The 21,298-nt window shown below is 38.9% G+C and overlaps 1 protein-coding gene across 2 annotated transcripts in view; it reads right to left on the reverse strand.

Annotated features, from left to right (window-relative positions):
* The window catches only part of mdfi (MyoD family inhibitor), a 29,598-nt gene extending 12,972 nt beyond the window's left edge, over positions 1–16,626 (reverse strand). Inside the window, exons 1-3 of one of the 2 annotated variants that reach the window (XM_031747790.2) lie at positions 16,146–16,626; positions 14,808–14,997; positions 1,246–1,389 (exon numbers count right to left, since the gene is read on the reverse strand). In XM_031747790.2, the coding sequence (XP_031603650.1) occupies positions 1,246–1,389; positions 14,808–14,958 (295 nt within the window). In that variant the 5' untranslated portion in view covers positions 14,959–14,997; positions 16,146–16,626. Of the gene's footprint in view, positions 1–1,245; positions 1,390–14,807; positions 14,998–15,431; positions 15,541–16,145 lie in introns of those variants that run through there. The other variant, XM_039612751.1, reaches the window with a different exon arrangement.
* Positions 16,627–21,298: the final 4,672 nt, after the last annotated feature.

Here is a 21,298-nt window from a genome sequence, read left to right on the forward strand (position 1 = left end):
TGAAAACTGAAGAGATGCATTAAGTTGGGGGGAAAAAAAAACATTTTATGACACTGAGGTGGTAACAAAACATACTCCGCAGCATTACCTTTTAATTTTGTGTATATATATCTAGCTTGTTGTGTACTACAGTAATATATGTGCTTTTGTAATGTATTTGAATTGCTGCTAGAACAGTGTAATTTCCAATATCCACCTTCACTATATAATGATCTCTATGCCATGGGCCTACTCTGTGCATCATGGATGAGTTTGGTGGGTTGAGGCAACAAATAAGCTGTAGCTATAGAGGGGATATGAAAGATTAAGTCAGCTTCTGCTACCAAAAAGTTGGGCTAATACAGATGTACTTGCCCACTTTCTAATGGCCGATAGCGGGAGTCTCTTCTGTTTGGAAGAAGAAGTCTTACTGCATAGATGTCTTTGAGAAAATTAGTTTGCTGCTAACTTTATTTATGACTTCTGTAAACACTTTCTTGAAACGTTTATTGTGTTAACCCCTAGTTTAACATCATCTGTAACATAACATGATTTTCATTTTGTTTATTATAATCCCCTTTTGAGCAAACCAGATGCAGGGCTTGTTCGTAATGCAGTGTAGCTACATTACGATTCACAAGATGCTACTAAACGTGGATTTGACCATCAAATCCACTCCTTGCTTTTTAGGCCTTTTTAAAATAAAACCAAACAAACAAAGATGGTAATAGCTGGTGCTACAGAGCAGGTGATTACAGAATTACATGAAATGTAAGTCATTTGACTCATCTTGTTTTGACTAACTCAAAGTTGAATATTAATAATAATAAAAACCTAAAAAAGAAGAAGAAGAAGAAAAAGTAGTTTAAGAAAAGTGGCTGTCATGCCACTATTTTTATTATGGTGATATTCTAACAAACCTGGGGAAGGATTAAAATGTAGGAAAGTGAAAGAAAGGAGTAAAAGGTGTTTCACTTTGAGTGTGCAGACTTGGGTGCACACTTGGTTGTATTGGGAAAAAAAATCAGAAAGCTAACCTACTTAGCTGACAGATGTGGATGTAGATATTTCTGTCTGCGTGTATGATTACCTGACCTATTTCTTGAGGGTGTGCAAATGTGTTTGTTAAAGGTCAGGACAATGTGACTCATCAAACCAGTGATCAGTAATGGAAAAAAAGTCTCACTGGTCTCTCGAATGTGCGAGTGTGTCCCGATGTGTGAATGTGTATGCATGTGTGTTTGTGAATGAGGGTGCTTTACTCACATGTGATACTCTTGTAAGGTGCTGTAAGCGCCACATCTGAATGGCTGGTGCCGGAGCTGCAGTTGTCGCCATCATTGCTTAGCAACCGTTCCGGGGTGCCATTTAACCTCAATATGAGGGGCTCAGTGTAGGTGTGGGCCACATCTGCAAAACACACAGGTACACAGACACACACACGAACAAGTTAAAGAAAACATCTAAAAACAGATCTCAGTGTTTTATATTTACTGTATGTTATGAGCTGAGTAGCTGGGTGGACTTTTATGAATGTATGAATGTTTATGCTTGAACAGATTCCCAGTTTTGCTTCCTATTATCAAAAATAACCAGCAAGCTGTTTCCCCACTTGTGGTAAACTTGCCTACTCTGTTGTCATTTCCCATCCACCAGCACCTAATTAATTTTAACAGAGTAGTTCTGCTGACTTCAACAAAGCAAAAGATTTTGTCTATGTGTTGGTGTGTGCTCTCTCTGTCCTAAACTTGCATCTGGAAGTAGTTAAATCCAAACCCTTGTGACTGTTTAGGGGTCCATGTGTATGCTTGTGAAACCTGAAATCTTTGTGGGTCTATATGTGTGTGCATGTCTCTTTTTGCAAGCCAGTGTCTGTTGAACACATAAGAGTGCATGCACACAATATATATGCAGTAAATACATGTCTGGGTGTTTTATGTGTTCAAAGGTACCATGCAGTCCTCTAATGAAGCTGTTATTATACAAACACACACATGCACTCATATGCACGCCACACACACACAAAACACAGAGGCCTTCAAAGCGAGGCAGGCCTCTGAGAGGTGAAGACTCATTCCTGGGCAAATGGGAGCCAGCTGGGCTTGATAAACACACACATACACGTACACACATACAAACCAAACCACGTCCTGTGCATGGACTCAACACTTCCCGGCTCTGTTTATTTACTCTATCCACTCTCCCTCACTCCTCTATCTGTCCTCTCTTTCCTGTCCCCAGCCTCTCGGGTTCACATTCCCTTTTGACGCAGATACATTCCTGTGCATTTCTGGCATAATTCTATAGATCCATTCCCATTTTTATGGCTGAAATTTTATACAGTCTGTCCAGTAAAGACCGTATAAATGTAATGTTCAAATAAATAAGCAAGCCACAGGCTTTAAGCAAACTGAGAGTAATTATACAAAACAAGTAAGACAACCTAAACAAACAAAAAAATAATTTTTAGTAAGAGCTGTGTAATTTTTTAGAGTATACATAGATGGACATGAGATAGGTAGCTGTGCAGTAGGACGAGAAGGAGAGAAGATATAGTTATCAAGGTGAAGTCAGAAACAGCAGCAAGCAAATCATTGGCTGATTTAGCTAAATGAAAAAAATCAAAATACAAATCAGCGCACATGACAGAGTAAATGTAATTACTGAACTAAGAAGCAGTGGCATTTGCATTTCTTAAGATGTCACTTCTAGTAACATGCATGATTAAAATTAGGTCTATGCTACGATACTGTTAGCTGTTCCACCTTACTAATAAACATATGAAAACAACATGATGGGATTTCACAACTTGAATAAATATGTTTATTCATTTGAAAAAATGTTGTAGAGTTATAATTGCATTTTAATGACAATCTTAAGGTCAAACGTCTCACACACTCGAATTTGTCTTTCAGTCCTATTATTTATTACTGTTAACACAGATTTTGGGGTTCTGCATTGTCGGTCAGATAAAATATCAGATTGTTATTTTTCTTAAATACTTTCTAAAAATTTTGTATAAAAGAAAAACTTTCCGCAATAATCATTCTAATCACACATTTAAAACTACTAAACTTTGAAATATATGAATTGTAATATTAACTACAGACATCTATATAGCTCGATCACTGTGAGCACTGCTATGTCTGTCACATCTGACAAAAATAAAACTAAGTCCATATAGTTTACACACAGAAAAAGAGGCCGTCAAAAGTATTATGATTTATTTTATGTTAGAATTTCATTTTTTTTTTTTTTTTTACATTGATCTGTTGGTGATTAGTCTTTTGGAAATGTTGCGATGGCAAACCTATTGATCAGCCACAACTTTAAAACCATGAAATGTCCTGTGGTGTCTGGCACTTTCAGGACATTGGCAGCAGATCCTTTGGATCTTGTGGGTTGTGGGGTGTGGCCTCAGCGGCCTGTTCTCCAACCCGTGGATGTTGATGGGACTGGGATCTGGGGAACGTCAGTGTTTGGGCTCTTTGTTGTGTTCCTCGCGCCATTCCTATGTAGTTTTTAGACGCTTTGCCCTGAGGCCATTGGGCTCTTTAGCATGCAGCATGAAAATATGTTACTTGAGCTAACCTTGATGAAAAGGCCTAGTGTTTTAAGCCTTGGGTGATTTGCTTGCAAAGGTTTGTGTGTGTTTGTATACCTGTGCATATGTATATATTTGTTTCTCTCAAGGGCGTTTTGTATGTGTGGGTATTTTTGTGTGGGAGACCTTGTGAACAGGAGCTGAGGAGACGGGAAATACTTCCTGCTTTTCTCTTCTATTTGATAGTGGTACACAAAACTCACACCCATAGAACTTACAAACACACATAAAACACTTACCGTACACTCCAATAATACCTTCCTGCATCTCGCACTCACTCTCATCACACATTTATCTCTGGCATGTGGAAGCGATTTTTCTAAGATCCATATTTTATCCATTAGACTCAATCAGTCTGCTCAGATATGAAAACCACTAGTTAGAACAGCTGTCCTGACACCAAATGTCTGATTTAGAGGTAACTGTGTGTTGTAGTCGACATGTATCACTGGCAAGCAGTACATGTCTATGTACTATGCATGCATTAACCCACCTTTATATATTTATCAAATACCTTAAATAACACTCAGTACTAAAACTTAATATATAGTAAAGTAGAAGCAAATAAAAAAACAGTATGTGTAACTTCAGGAGGCTAATCATAAAGTCACTGAACATTGTGTTTTATATTCCTATAATCAATGATAACGCTATCACTTAAAATTGCCAGTAACATATAATCATCTATTGTTCTACACAACTGGTATCAATTTTATAAAATGTTTGAGAATGGATTGTAAAAGAATAATAAGACACCACATGCTGGTAGGCAACAACTGACTCTGATAACTTTAGACAGCTGGCAAGTTTTTAAAAATATTGAGATCAGTATTATAGTTTATTTTTAAAAAATGGCATTTATCACTTCAAGTCATTGTGTTTCTCGTTTTTTCTCATTCTTTGGAACTTGCTTTTGGGGCCAATTACCACAGTCACACAAAGCACAGAAAAAAACCCTTCTGAAAACTAAAAGTCAGTCTTTTTTGTGTCCCCAGTAAGAATCCAGTTGAAATACAGAATTTGCTAAAGCCAAAACAACTTTGCAGCAAAAGTCTACAGAATACCGCAGACACTGTTGGAAAAAACCCATAATGGCTTTAAAAAAAAACAATAAAAGTGGGATAGGCTCCATTTGTGAGTTACAGATAGGGCACACACAAACAGTGTGAATATGAAACTATGGTTAGTAAATATAATTTTTTGAAAGAGTTTGCTGATGCTGTCGTGCTAACTTTTATCAAAATAAATTCCAATCGTTATTGTTAATGATCGACTTTAAAACAATATCGGGTTTGAACTCTTTGCAGTTTCTGAAGCGGGGCGCGTCAGAAAAAGGGAGCACCCCAAACGGTAAGTAACACTGGTAGCTGTTTGATCATATGATCTTATGTACTCTTGAATCCTTCACTACAGTTTGTCTTTGTTTTTTGACTGTGGGGTAGCAAGGGTTAAAAGTGTATGGGACTTTTGACTTAGCTAGTCAAAGCGTTCCCTTTGTAAATGTTCGAACCCACGATTGTTGGATCGAAACACATTCCCACAAACCCTTAGTGCCATCCAAGCAGGCCATCAACCAATTTTGTGTTGGCATCAGGATCAAAACACCTAACCGCTGGACCTCAGAGCCAGTTCTGAGAACCGTGAAAGATGAGCCTCTAATTAAAATCAGACCAGACCAATCAAGAGCCGGTGAGGAGATACGACTATGTGTTTACACTTGTGGGTATTTGTTTGTGAAAGCTTGACTGTATACCTGTGTATATTTCTGTATTTGCAAGTTCATGTGGGTTTGTAGTTTGGTATATGTACACGTGTCGGTGGCCCTGAAGGGGCGATTCAGAGGAATTTTAGCCTCCTTGTAAATAAACAGTTAACCATTAAACCAAAAACATATGGATCCCATAGGTTAATGATTAGCATAAACACAACACACACAGACACTATTTACATGAACTTGAAAATGATGTGACATATCCTGAATTACCTGAAGGGAAGCATTTCCTGCTGTTCCTCCTGGGGATGGAGTGTGTTGGTTTATAGAGAACAGAGGGCTGAGCTGAGTTTACCTGCTTCCTTTCAAACTATCTCAACACCATTTCTAAAGCTCCACTATGACATCTTTAAAAACGCAAATGTCTAATGTGTATGCAAAAGGAGGTCTCTTAGGTTTATACATCCCTGTGGCAAAGACAGTGTGCCTGCAATGTTTTCAGACACTTTCAAGGTTTCCATGTTATGCTATATTGCAGACGCCTTTTTAAAATGGATTACATTCATTTATTCATCCATGTAAACCCACAAAGACAAAACAAGCACAAATTTGAAATGTTTTGTTAATTCATTTGCAGCAAAAGACCGAAATCGTTGATAAACACCTGGTGTGTCCTACCATAATCAATTGTCTTTGAGATGCTTCTACAACGTGACTTGAATCCAGTGCTTAATTAAAATAATCTACACACACACACACACACACACACACACACACACACACACACACACACACACACACACACACACAGCTATGAGTATTAGGTCTCACTGTTGATGGTGTGTCAGAGTGAAAACCAAGCCATGAGGTTAAAAAATGAGAACCACCAACAGGATGAGTTTAACAGTCTTCTATAATCTGACCAAAGTGAGTTACTGGGGATGGGCAGCCTTAGTAAGGAAGGCTCAAACAAACACTGTGGTCTTTTTCTGGAGTTGGCAGAACCTTAGAGAAGAACATGGCGCAGTACTCCAACAGCAAAGGCCCGACAGAAGCGGTTACTCACTAGCAGGCACATGACAGCATGCTGAGAGTTTGACATTTTAACCACATTTAGACCAAGAACTCTGGTCTGATGAGACACAAATTAAACCATGCCACAAAACAGATACTTGGCATCACTTCATTAATACCATCTGCACAGTAAAATGTGGTGATTGCAGTATCAGGAACTGGGAGGTTAATATAGATAGAGAAAAAATCCCGAGTTGAAAACCTTTTCAAGTGTGGTCATGACTCCAGTAGCACAACTATTTCTCTAGCAGCTCCATTCCCACAGGGGCAGATACAGGAAATCTTTCATACCTTATGTAACAACTCTCTACAATGCAACGAAGGTTATCTTACTTTGTATCAGACTGAGGCAAAAGCTACTTTTGAACAAGAGAAAAACCTGAAGCATGCTACTAGAAAACATATTCTCTGCAAAAGGCCTAGTCTTTTTCAGAGTCCTAACCAGTCCACAGTAGAGTATCTAAGAAGAGACCTAAAAAAGGGTGTGCACAAGCTTTCCCTGTCTAAACATTAAGGAGCCTTGAAAAAAAAGAAGTAGCAGCAAGCTTAATGGGTAATGCCAATGAAGACTCAAGGCTGTAATAGCTACCAAAGGTGCAATAAGTATAGGTCAAGGGTCTTAAAATTGTGTGAATGGTATAAGTTAGTCTCTTAGTTTTAGTACATGATTTAAAGATTCAAAATGTTTTCGCATAGTAAAGTACTGTAAGTGCAACTCAGAAAATAAATAAAAAGAGTCAAGTTTAGGATGAGTGTGCAGCATGAAATACTGAAGTCTTAAATGGATGCAAAAACTTTCTGTGAAAGCTTTATTTAAACTTTTGTACATTTACTGACAGAAAGAAACCAACATGTGCTGAAATAAAGCAAAACCTCCACTGTGTGATGACAGCTAAAGCTCTAAAAACTAAAGCTGTTTAATAAAGTCAAAATATCCCCACCATGTGACTTTTTTCACTATTTTTTGCACAAATTTTCCTTCTTTTATAGAAATATTATTTGGATGTTGTGAAATATTTTGTGTTTATAAATCAAAAAAATACATTTGTAAACTACAACCTTTTTAATATTTTATGACAATACTGACACAAATGAGTGTTGCAGTTGTGTTCCTGTGTTCATACAGCATTTTAAAACACTTCATTCAGGCCCACTAGCAGAGAAAATAGCAAAGAAGAAGACGCGCCGAAGAGCAGCCGAGCAGTTATCTGACCAGCAGTAATGACAGGAACTGATTGAAAACACACGCACACACTATCAGTGGGGTGCTGACCAAGATGGAGTAAAATACAAAGACAAGAACACAGATCTACAGTATAGGTGAATTGTTGTAGTCTTAATCACTCTCCCTCAGTAAATACACACACACACACACACACACACACACACACACACACACACACACACACACACACACACACACACACACACACAAATTAAAAGGAAAGAAGAAGCGATGTTTAAACTGCAATCCTAGCCAATGGGAAAATCCCACACCAAGAAACTGACACTGACATAAGCATACACTCACAGAGTGCTGCATCGAAATAAGTCGAAAATCAGAGATTATGCTTGCTGTGAGAGAATGGAGTAGTGTAAGCTCATTAAAGACAAAAAATGTCTGCTGCTGAACAGGCTTAAGGGGAATTTAATTGTGCCACTCTGTCTGTGGGATTCTTCTGGTTCGTGGGAAAATACTGGCTCTTTGCTAACAGATGCTACACGGCTGTGTCTGTTAGCAAAGCAGCTAACAGAACTCTATTTGTATTAAAATGTAAACACACCTGATGTAAAACAAGGACACTGTGCTTCAGTCTTAGTATCATGAACAGAGTAATGTATCCAAAATTCACTAAGATTTGACATTAGAAAAACATTGTTTAAAACAGTTTTTATTCTGATTTTTTTAGTTTTTAGGTCTTTATAATAGTGTACAGTAACACTTTCCTCTTATTGCTTTCATATATTTACTGTAACTGTATTTATTACAGAGGTACTGACTGATCAGCCAGATATCGAAACTGGACGATTTTGAGCGTTATGAGCCTTGAATGGTGACCACCCTGTCAGCTTCACGTCAGATTATGAGTGGGTTACCGGTCAACTCAGATGCGGCAGCATGAGCAAACAGTCGCGCAGACACTTACAGGCATACGCTAACATGTTGTTAGCATGGAAACTCCTCACTTTAAGTGAAGACTCAAAGTTTGCCAATTAAAAAATGTTGGGGACTGTTGGGGGACCATCGTGGAAATGTTTGAAACAAAAATCTTAACCAGACATTTAAACTACTTTCACCCGCTGATCAGCTAAAGCTATCCAGATCTCAGAGCTAGCCTTAAGCCAGCAGCCTCGGTATGAGCAAAGGACCAAAGTAGTTACATTTTCCTTGTAACTACTTTGGTCCTTTGACCAAACTTATGAACACACTGGAAAATGATGGAAGTAACTGACATTTGTTTTGTTATATAAATCAGGATTGGTGTATAGCAGCTAATTTTCAGTTAGTTATTTCTACTTCAGCTGTTCCAAGTGAGACTTACTGCAGCTGTAACTTACCACAATTTGGGGGAAATTGCAAAGTTTGATCATTTCTTTTATTATGAAAACAATATTTTGCATTGAAGAAAATTCTATTTTTGTTTGTAGCTATGTGTTGACAGGTAAAAGTTCATAGGAAAAAAAATCAGAATTGGCAAAAATCTGCATCACCTTAGTAGAGGTCCAAGTGGAGCGGGAGAGGGAGAAACACGAGGAGAGGGGAGTTGAGACAACAGGCATTTTATAAAATCCAACAAAATCCCTGCTTTGGAGCTGTCATTTCAAAGTGATGTCATTAAATATGACGTCTGGCACAGCTGCATTAGAAATTGCTTTGTTACAGCCCAACTACTTCGACATTTTATGATCCCAGATGCCATACAAGCATAACAGTCTTCATGAGAACTTTTAAAATTTAAGCCTACTTTTAGTTCACACCACTGTGCAATGTGACAACTTACTGCAATATGATTTTTTTAAACTAACACACAAAAAAACAGAGAAGGTAAGAAAGCTATGAAGCCAATCGCCTTAAATAAAGATAGAAAGAAAATTTGTCACGTGTAAGCAGGGGTCATGTGTTTTTAACCCATGACTCTTTCTTGGGTAATGGGTAATAACACACAAAGAATATACCTGTGTATCCTTGATTATCAGCCGTATGACAACTCATCTCTCCTCCAGATGCATTTTAACAAGTGAGGCATCCTTCAGCAGAGAGTTCATGATGGAGGCAAATAGAGAAATGTGAAAAGACCTGAGAGAGGAATGGTGATAACTGAGGACACTGTATGCTCACTGTGTGGTAGTGACTTTTCAATCACGGAGGAGACCTGACTTCAAGCATTAACTGCTTTAATATCTATTTAACTATAAATAGGACCATTATTTACAAAACGAGCATCATAATCTATTACAGAGGACTTAAAACTTTGGACTGACAACATAAACTCATCAGGAAAATGTTTACTCAAGTACTAAATCAAGTTAACAGAAGAATGACTTTCAGCCACACTTCTATATTATATTTATATATATTTATATACATATTTGCAGTCAAAGGATCTGCATTTTTGTGGGCACTCTATGGGACCAGCTCTTCCACAACTTTACACCAGAAACTATAGAAACTAAAAACTACTCAAACACTCTAATAAAAAGCATATAATTAAAAGGCCCCTGTTCAAATTTGTAATTTGTGATATCATACCACGATGGCATTATCTGTACGACAGGAATGATTACGATTAAAGAAAGTGCTATAGCAAATCATTAGTGTGAGAAAGAGAAAGAGCGCAGGCCACCAGAGCAGCAGCAATGAGCGATTCTCAAATGTTTGTGAGGTAGTAAAGTAAAATAAAGCACGCTCATTTTCGTTGGTCAAAAACGCCATAAAAATGCCTCAAACTGCTCTGAGTTTATTTCAATCTCTGTGAGAAACCAAATTAGACACAAGCCTCAACAAACCTCAAGGACTAAAAAAGGACAAGCAGGAAAATAGCAGCATCTACACACGCGGGCAAAGAGAATGAATTAGTGTATGAGACAGAGAGAGATGAAATAATAGGTAGAAACAGGTTAGACTGTGACATAGAAGGTGCATTTTACAGAAGAGAGCACCAGGCTGACCACACAAAGGCTGAAGAGGCATAGGATGTAGAAGGTGGATGCTTGCTTGCTTTCATCAAGCTTTTTTGATGTGCAGATGTTGACAAAAGTTGTATCTGCACGCACCCCACCCCCCAAGAAATAAATTAATAAATGAAACAGTGGCTTGTTATTACGTGTAGCAACAGTCAACAACAGGCACGATTTAATACTTCAGTCTTCAGTTCATTTGCAAATTGCTGGGACTGCACGCTTGTCATGTCTGGACAGAGTCAGGCTAGCTGTTAGACTCCTGTTCCTGTCTTTATGCAAAGGGAGCCACTTGCTGGATGTTGATCCAGAGTAAACATTCAGTTAAATTAGAATTTTATCAATCGTGTTACCTAACAAACTAAAAAAATAAAATACAGAAAAAGAAACAGTAAATCATTTTAGTAAAAATCTAATCTGTTTGCTGTAATATAGCCTCATGGGGCTTTTTTAAAGGTATTCAAATTTATTGTTGCATTTATAAGCATTGGACTAAGCACTGTAGTTATATACCCAGAGAGATGATGACAGCAAACTGTATGACAACTCACAGGCTGACATAAGAAGTGCCTCACACTTTGAAATCCTGAAGGTCAAAATTCAAAGCAGTTGCCAGAACAGAATGAGGTTAGAACTATGATATTCTGCTGTTTATATGGGAATGACACAATAAGTTAAGCACTGGTGTTTTCTTATTTTGCTTTTCAACATAAAAAACACAATTTGTTTTTCTCTATACCCATTCACCAACCTTGTGAGCTTAAAGTCTGTCTCACAGAGATCAGATCAGATTTTCATTTTGCTTGGTCACAATGTAAAACATTAACTAACTACAGCTGATTGAAATTGCTTTTCACTGTTTCCATTAATGCTGGCAAAACAATGGAAGTGATCTTAAACTGTAAATTCCAGCATCTTAAGACGCTGATAGCTATTTGAAATCTCAAATAACATTTGTTAAAATTGTAATTTCACTATAAAAAAGGGTGCAGTTTATCCGTCATGCAGGCAGGGAACAAAGAGAAAGAACCAAGAAAACAATGGCAGAGAATCGGGTAAAGATTACAGAAGAAAGGAAGAAAAAATAGAGTGCAAGAACTCCTAGTGGTTAGAAAGCCTCAGATGTGGTAAGAAAAGGCTTCTTCACTGCATCTTCATGCCTGAGAAAGAGCCATACTCAGAGCAAGAAGAAGAACATGTCTTTTAACACGCACATAATGCAAGTTTATGGACAAGTGATGACTGAGCAGATCTTCATTCAGCTTCAGAAAATCGGACTATTTTAATATGGGAAGACTGGAGTGCTAAATCTTTCTCTGAACTTTTCCAGCACACTGTGCTTGGCTGGCTTCAGAGTCTTAGAGTATATAAAAGATGGACATAACTTCTGGTTAAAAATTAACAAAGTGCCTTAAACCACCTTTCTTCTTATAGCCAGCAGGGGGCAACTTCTCTGTTCCCAAAAAGACTGCTTATTCTACAAAAACCTATGGGGGAATAATTACCCTAATACTGAGCAGAAACTCAGTAAAAAATCAGAATAGAGTAGAAAATCAATTTATGGTATCAGCCTTATGTCTTATTCGATTCAGCATGGTGTTCATTTTGTAAATTATGGCTCCCATTAGTGAAAAAGGAAGATAAAACAGTGTGTGCTTTTCGTTGTAACAGTTACAGGTATAGATTTAAGTCATATAGACTGAAGTGTCCTGGCAGACAACCATGACCACTGTAATGACTAATAATAATGCTAAGCTTTAGTTTATGATCATAATCAACAAATAATAATCTGATCAAGTTTGAAGATAAAGAAAAATAATCCCAGACAGGATCATATTACACCATATTGGATAATCTAACCTACGATATACAAAAAATATTGTGGCAAAACATCAATTGTTCTCAATTTAATTATTGCTTCTTTTTTTTTTAACTGTGAAGGGTCTTATCTGCATAACCTGGTAAAAGCATTCAGAAATGAATGCAGCACAGTACCTTTGAATCAATGCTAATCGGTGCTCAGAAGACAACAATGAGAATGGGGGTGCCATCTCTCAAAGCTAGCTTCCTACCTAGCTAAAGCAGCAAAAAACATCGCCAAAAAACACATCTGATACTGATGCATCTGTGAAAAACATGCAAAGCAGTTAATTCAGTACAATTTTTAGGCTAGTAAGGAGCAGGTAAAGAGACAAAGTATTGGGTATCTTTGTTGGACTTCAGACAGCAATTCTGATGGCTAAAGAACCAAATGGGACAGGCAAAAAAAAAAAAAAAAGGTAAAGAGACTAAAACTCACATCATCAGTTATGCTGGTTAAGTACTTTTCACTGAAACAGAGGATGCCATCCTAGAAGCTGTTACCCTCATCCTAATTATGGACCAGTGGTCAAAACTTTCTTCGAAGCCTAAATTAAAAATATACATGGCTGATTTTGCACACGATCTCTGGAAAATTGGGGAATCGTGTTAGGAGATTGTCTGAATTGTCTACTCCTGCATGCAACATACAATAGAAGATTGGCTGCATGAGACAATCTTACTTCTGGAAATTCTCTGTTTTGTTTAGTCAAGGGAGCGTTCTTAAAAGAGCATCCAGCGGACAGGTCACTGGATATCTACTCGCTCACTGTAAATTCCCACGGTCTTTGAAATGGAATGCTGGAAGGTTAAAAACGGTTTGATGTCCAATCATGCGCTTCAGACATTTACTTTCTCGCATGCAACTCCGTTGAGTAATGTCTAGAAAGGCTCAAGGATACAGCGCATGTGTGCAACCGCGCCATGTTTCTGTTGTGGTGTTGCAAAGCAGCCCACTCTTGATGCAAAGGGATAGGTAGAGGTCCAACAGAGCTAAAAGGAGGACCTTGTTGCTCTCAGCAGTAGCCTGAACCTACATAACTTAAACCTGCTCAAACACACAGACCAGACAGCCAAAAGAAGCTTAACTTTAGCAGAAGAAGGATCATTTACACTTTGTGTTGGCTTCCTGATGAGCAAACAGAGGTAAAGTCAGCACAGCCAGGAGAACGTGTTTGGGCACAAACCTTCAATTTAATAACTCTCAAACTCTCCAAGAGTTATCATTAAAAATGATGCTGTACTTATAGTCATGGTTAACCACAATGTAGCATTGAACGGAGATGTGTGTGTTGATGTTAAACACAGTAATGATAAGAGTTGTGTCTGGACTTGTATTACAAAAAATAGACAGAAAAAATAAAAGGAAATAAAACATTTTCATCAACTATTAAGCATTTTTGTGGCTGGTTCCCATGGCCACAAGGCACTTAAATCTCTGCACACTACCCTAACTGTTAACCACACCTACCCTAATTACCCCATAGAACCTGCGCTCTGATCTACGTACACTCAGTGCTGTTGTTTTCCCATTGAAGCTTGAGGAGACTGAAGTAATTTTGGCTCATTCTGCATGAGTCATTCACATGAAAACAGCCCGAAGCTGAGTCCACATCTTCCTCTCCCCGCCTCTGTGTCAGTTACCTCTGAGCATGACCAATCTGTCAAAGCCAAAGGGTCACAGGTTCATTCCCAAATTCCCAGGAGCCTAATTGTGCCATTTAAGTGTTCCATAACGCTGAATCAGTCCTGACCACTCAGATCACCCAAGAGCACGGCCCCTACACGGACCAGTCTCAGAAATTACCCGACTACCCAACAGTTGTGTCATTAAGAAGGCTTTTGACCTTATAAATCTCAGTAACATCCAGCAAAAACACACAGTGGTTTTCCTGGGATAAAGTGTGAGTTCCTACAGTGTAGCCCCCTCCTGAGTCTACCATTAGAGATTATTAATTACTCAGTCAAACTTTTAAACACCACAGTGACTCAAGACTTTTCCACTTTAGAGAACTCACATCAACCTATATTACACTTTCGCTGGGGTGAATAAATCCATTCTAATTTTGTTTTCAGAAAACTGTATTACAATAGCTCTACTGTACAGTCAAACACACTCTGGATGACCTACTAACATAACAAGCTTCACATGCATGAAAGTAAATGGTGAGGTCTTCACTCTCTCCAATAATCCTGCTGCTCCATTTTTTGTTCATACCAAATGGCTAATCTCTTTAATAACTAACTCGCCTGTTCACTACTTTCAAACAGCACCTCCACAAAAATGACAAGAGACTTAACACTGGTTATTGTAAACAGTGGGCCATTCGTGGCACGCATGGGGTATGTTTGTGTTTCTTTTTTTCTCTTTTGTTTTTTTCCCAACAACCTCTTTCTTACCATCACCAGGGCAGGGCTGTGGGCTCGGACAGATGTTTTCATTCTCTGCGTTTGAGCTTGTTTGCGAACTTGGTTGCGGAGCTGGCAAACCGGGGTCTCCATCATCAGGTGGCTCTCGCGAAATGGCAGCGGCACTCCTCTCCTCATCCATGGGCGTAGGCCTGGCTCTTTAGGGAGGAGGTGACTGAGCCTGAAGCAGGGAGACGAGATAGCCCAAAAAGAATTTCATAGAGATGAGTCATATGGAAGATTTCTCGTTGTCTTTCTGATATGAGCAAGAAGCTAACAGACTACAGGTACTGCTGAACCACCATCAGCGCCTTTTGGCAGGATCCTCACCACAGGAAGCAGCGTGTGTTCACAAAGGAAACGTCTAATAACAGCCTGCTTTAAATAACGTCTTCAAAGTATGCTTTGACAGTAACAAGTATTTATTTATATATAACACTGTAAGCCACTTCAACACTGCAACGTGAGGTAGAGAGACAGGAAAAGGTCACGAACAAAAAAAGTCGTATAAGTCAAATAACTTCTTCATGAAAACAGACATTATTTGTATTTTACAAATGCAAATTATCATACTACATGTATACAAATCTTGGAAACCAATAACGCCGCACTTACTGCTTACACTTGCTCCTTGTTTAAAGTAAAATACGTGTTTTTGAGAGCCCTCGACCAGCCAATAAGAGGAGACCATCGGAGCAAGTTTTATAAATCATTATCGGGAAGTTCAGCGTATACCTCACGTGCCAGCTTTGGCACGCGCTTTTCCTGCCAAAGTAACTCAGCTGGGCAGCTGTTTGCGCGCTCCCGTAGCTCGTTCGCTCCGCACTCGCTGCCTCCCAAAAAGTTTTGACCACCTTTGCCAAGTTTTAGAGCGAAAAAAAAAAGTTCGAAGAAGCAGAGTTTGGTAAGCTTCACCATCAACCACCCACCCCCACGGGTGAGTTTTTCAGTGTTTTAAACGGCATGGCTACAAAGTTTGAAGAAGTTTCGGGAAAAGAGATAGGTCACCGCAGCGCACCAAGAGCTAGCTGAAACATGTATACTTGTAGCGAGCTTTTTATAATAATAATGATAAAGTGTCATTTTTCATAATAAATTCAGACTGAAATATTGAACATAAACGCAAATATGAGTGAAAGCTAATAACGGCCGTGCTCTGTTTATCTTCACTGCATATCTGCCCTCCGCTTTCTCGACACGAGTCTCTGCATGCTCAGACCAAGCTCCGCTCCAGCGTGAGGATAATTTCTCTGCCTGCGTTAGTGCGGCTGAAAAATCTAAATGCAACTTACTTTGACAACAATAACACCGCAGGAAACAACTTCTTACCTTCTTTCTGGCTGGAACTCTTTGCAACCGGGCCTTTGAACTAATTCATTTTCTGGTCGCTCCAGGTGGACTTCAAGCCCTCTGAGACCTTTCCAATCCAATCTCCCCCCCAAACTCTTGTCACTTCACACGACCACCTAGTCTCTCTATGGCTCATGCAGGTAAACTAAACTCCAAATTCAGAGCATTTTCGCCAGCGGAGATAATTCTCTCTCCGCCTCTAAACTTTCTCACTCCTGCTCGCCCCGTCCTCCCAACCAGATGTTGGGAGGTTTACGCTGCAAGGCTGAAATCTCTTTGTCTGCGCTGCAGGTTTCCTCGCTTTCTACTGCGTTTCTGCACCACCTTACCAAACGTATTTACAATCTTAAATTGAGTACCCGTTCCGTGCAACCCGTTTCGCCTCCTGACTCCTTCTATATCCTACTTGACTCAGACTTCTGCTCCTGCTGTTGGACAGGAAACTACAGTCAGCAGTGATTGTGCTTCCTCCAGGCTAGAAAGTAGTTGGGCTGAGCTGTACTGTCATATAATTACCCCCAAAACCCGAACCAGACGCAGGACTAACTAAGGCAAGCTTTCATCGGGAATTATGAGCCCAGAAATATGTTTTGGCACTAATAATAGTCTGTAAAGATAACCGTTTTTGCCAAATTGCAGCAATGCAGTTAACATTTATGCTCAAAAACACTTGAACAATGCAGTATGTTTACAGTTACTTTATTGTCTCTATAACATTTTAATGTATCAGACATAAAACAGGCCACTGTATGACTGTTTTAAAAACAAAAATATAATTTAGCAACGATAGTAACTTATTGCGTTTTTTAATTACCAGTGTTTGGTAAGATGCCGAGTTCATGTATAGCGCTTTGACACAATCTGACTAAACCTTTGTTTTTCCTTCCAAGAAACAAACAGTTTTTACAGTTTTTAGTTTATGTCCTGCTGTTAGTCACTTTGGGGATTTTCATCATTCATTCCGGCGCTCTCAGAGTCTTTTAAGGCCAAGTTAGACACTCAGTGATTCATGTTCACAGTGTGAAGTGTGGACTAAAGAGTTATAACAAGAAATCGTGCGGTTCACATTCCTGCCTTGTACTTACTGTACATACCACTGACATCAGCCACTTGTTTTTCAAATCTGCTACACTGATAACAACAAGTGCTATTATTAAAACTGGCTCTAAATACCGGCTCTTTTGAAAGTAGTTTATCAACATTAGTATTAAGTAGAAATACTGAATAAGACAGACATTTTTTTATGAAACAAATGCATGTCAGCGTGAATCAACATATCAGAATGTTACACTTCATAGTCATATAAACACACTCATAGATGACTTCAGTGATGGTGATGCTGAAACAGTTTGAGATTAAACCATAAATGTATGATACCTCTGTTATGTTTATTGTTGTTAGTGTACGCGATGCCTGAATTGCAGAGATAATGATGATTTACAGTGCTAACTAACCAATGCTGTGACTGGGTTTGATAGCTTTTAAAAATCCCATTTTCAGTTTTCAAATGAAGGTTGGTAAACAGTTATCTTGAAAAGTATACTAAGTACGTTTTGGCATCAAAAGAACTGATAAAAAAATTACATTACTCCAACAAGAAATGAGTCTTGTTGAATTAACATTAGGGTGACCAGGGTGGGACTGCACGTGCTTTTTATTCTTAGGTTGATTGTCCTTTATTGTACTTTATGCTACATAAATCCCCCACCCCTGTTGTAATTTAAGTTCAGACCAGTTAATAGTCAAAATACCTTTTTACACATAATTGAAAAATAAAATATTAGAGAGGCTGTTCATTTATAAATGTTGCTAATGGATGACTTTAAAAAAAGTACTGATATCAGCATTTCAAAGTCTCTGTGAGCTAATTCCTATCAACACATTTTGAGTGGTTGCCCTCCCTGTAGCTTTACATGCATAACTTCGTCATCTACCGCAGGCGATTTTTAACAGAGTGGGATAAGTGCTCTCCCAAATTTCATCATATTAAAATTCAGAGTTCATCTTAGGTAATTTGCAGCATCACAATGTGCTAATGAGGAGATTCTTGCATTTTTATCTGATATCAAACTTTCAGCTAAAAATCATACAGTACAATTATAGTTAGGTTAAAAAAAAAACACACGCACACACAAGTGCCAGGTAAATTAACCACATACAAAAAACCCTGGAAAGTGGTTGACACCTGGGTTAGGCTCCCGCCCACCCTGTGACCCTGAAGTGGATAAGCAGTTAAGAAATGGATGTGTGGATGAATGGTTGCCATTAGCCCGCAGATCCATTAATGTCTTGTGTGTTTTTAAAAGATCCAGTTTCCCCTTCTACTCTAATTCCTGCACTGAACAATGGCACCGGGGACATTTTTGTCATCAGCCACCGAAGTTATTCTCTCAATCACCTTGCTTCTATTTTTTTTCACAGTACAGCCTAACTGCTTTAATATCCATTGCTTCCTTTTTTATTTAGACAATTATTTATATGCTGCTTCACAGGTGTTGAGTGTTAATTTAATTAGCCTTATTTAACAGGTTTTTCTTCATTATTTAAACATATTTGTCACAGAGTGTGTGGTAGGCGCTGCACACCTTGTCAGTCTTCTGATTGCTTTTGTTCTGGTTCTAATGACAGCATTGTGTAGAGGTGAACAGGTACACCGGATTGTTCAGGCTCTAATGGACTAACCAAATGAATTTCACACTGCCCTTCCATATTCCACACCTCCAGCAGCGCCATCAAGTCAGCATACAATAATGGGAGAGAGGGTTTTTTTTGTTGATGCACATGCAGACACTTTCTCCTAAACCATTTATTTTGTGCAGAGGAATAGCAAAAGGGTAACAGCTTTATAATTTATGTCAAATGAATAGTTTGACATTCTGGGAAATACAGAATATCAAGCCGTTCAACGGACAAGGCACTCAAAGCATTAAGTAGAGAGAATTTTGCAATAGCATATATGGTGGTAGGACGATTTTGGGGCAAAGTCATTAAACCTTTAGGCAGTTTTTTAAATCAGATTTAACTGGTTCATTTGGTAGATGCACTGTTTATATCTCTGTGACCACTTCAAGTTAATTTAGTGTCTTTTGTCCCGTCTTTTTTCCCTCACCCCAAGCAGTCACAGCAGATGGCTGCCCACCACTCAGCCTGGTTCTGCCAGAGGTTTCTTCCTGTTAAACGGGAGTTTTTCCTTGCCACTGTCGCCACGTGGTTGCTCACAGGTGGTCATCTGAGTGTTGAAACTTTCTCTGTCTTTACCTTACAATTTAAAGCACATTAAGGTAGCTGTTTCTGTGATTTGGCACTATATAAATAAAATCTAATTGAATTGAAAAGTTAAATTACTTGTAAACTGAGTAAGTATTTCACGATATCTGCTTTTAGATGGACCAGAAATAAGGGAAATAGCTAATCTGTTACTGTAACAACTTTTAAAGCTCAATTATTGACACATATTTGTTCATTTGTTTAATCGGGTCAAAAACAAAATTATAAATAAAGAAATATTTATTGGTTTAAAGATGGTCTTGTTGGACTATTTTTCAGTTACCAAGCAACAAGCAGAAACTCAGTAATTCACAGAGATGAGAGTGAGATTGACACTCCCATGTGACTTTTGCTTTTAATGACGGTCGAAAATTATGCATTAGTTTGTCCATGCAACAGTACAGTATGTGATCTTTACTGTAGTCACAAAGTCAACAATATCACAATTTTCACTGATCCCAGAAAGCTGAATCTGTTGGATGTAGCATTTTCAGTGGGAGAAATGTTTCTTCAGTTTCTTCTCCTGCTGAAAAAGTCTGCTTACAGTACTCATTTTCTTGAATCAGCTGAGTCACAGCTATACCTCAAAAGCTGGTATTAAATATGCACTCCATACAGGGAGGCTATAAATTATAATATAAACTTAACCAAGGACAAATGGTCCAAAGGCAGTCAAACCATTCTTAGCTATTCTGAATGGATTTCTAGATTTTTTTTTTTATAGTACACTGACCTGCTCTTTGTTTGGGTTAGGTATCTGATGCTTTAGAGCAGGGGTGGGGAACTCAAGGCGTCAAGGGCCAGTGTCCTGCAGGTTTTAGATATCACCCTGGGTCAACACACCTGAATCAAATGATTAGTTCATTACCAGGCCTCTGGAGAACTTCAAGACATGTTGAGGAGGTAATTTAGCCATTTAAATCAGCTGTGTTGGATCAAGGACACATCTAAAACCTGCAGGACACCAGCCCTTGAGGCCTGGAGTTCCCCATGCCTTCCTTAGAGGCTTTACAGTCCTCTGATAACCAGCAGGGAAAGAACAGGTTGCTGTGTTTAGCTAGCTAGTGCGTAGGGTGGGGGACAAAGGTGAGAGAGCTGCTCCACTTCTCAAAGGGATTCTGAGCGCACTAGATGATCTCATGTGGTGGGAGGACACATGGAGGAAATGTCGAGATTGAGAGAGGAAGTTAGCCCAGACGGAGACATAGAAAGTGAGGTGTCACTGTGGTGTGTCTGTGTGCGTGTGTGTGGGTGTCTGTGTGCGTGTGTGTGTGTGTGTGCGTGTGTGTGTGTGCTCAAAGAGAAGCGAAACTGGAACTGGGCACGCTCGGAGTATGAGTGTCCATATTCGAGTATTTTTCTTAACTGTTTCAGTGTCTCTGAATGATATGGTGACTGGAAGAGAGAGTGAATATGAGAGAGAGAGAGAGAGACGGGAGGGTGAAAAATGTGGTTCCAATCACTCACAAAGATGCTTTTGTTCTGTGGCCGGAGCCCTCTCTCTTTCTCTCTCTCACTGCCACACATGGAGTCATGGAGCTTCATCCATTTTCTCATCTGACTTATGGGTTCTCAGGGGAGGGTTCCTGTGGTGATTTAAAGAAAAAACAACTTGCGAGACACTAACAACTCAAGGATAGTTATTTAAAAAGCAGGATAACACTCCAGCGTGTCCAAGGAGTGCATTTTTGAGTTGCTTGCATACTAAATTTATATGCTATGCACCAAAGTCTTCTTGCTCTCTTATCCTGTATTGCTTGTTTTGTTATGTGTGTTATGTCCTCATCTTGTTTGCATTTTTTCGGCGCTCATTATTTCCTGCCATGTAACATATCATTTGGATCAGTGAGAGCCTGAAGAGGTGC

This window comes from Oreochromis aureus, linkage group 5, assembly GCF_013358895.1.
Source record: "Oreochromis aureus strain Israel breed Guangdong linkage group 5, ZZ_aureus, whole genome shotgun sequence".
Lineage (NCBI taxonomy): Eukaryota > Metazoa > Chordata > Actinopteri > Cichliformes > Cichlidae > Oreochromis > Oreochromis aureus.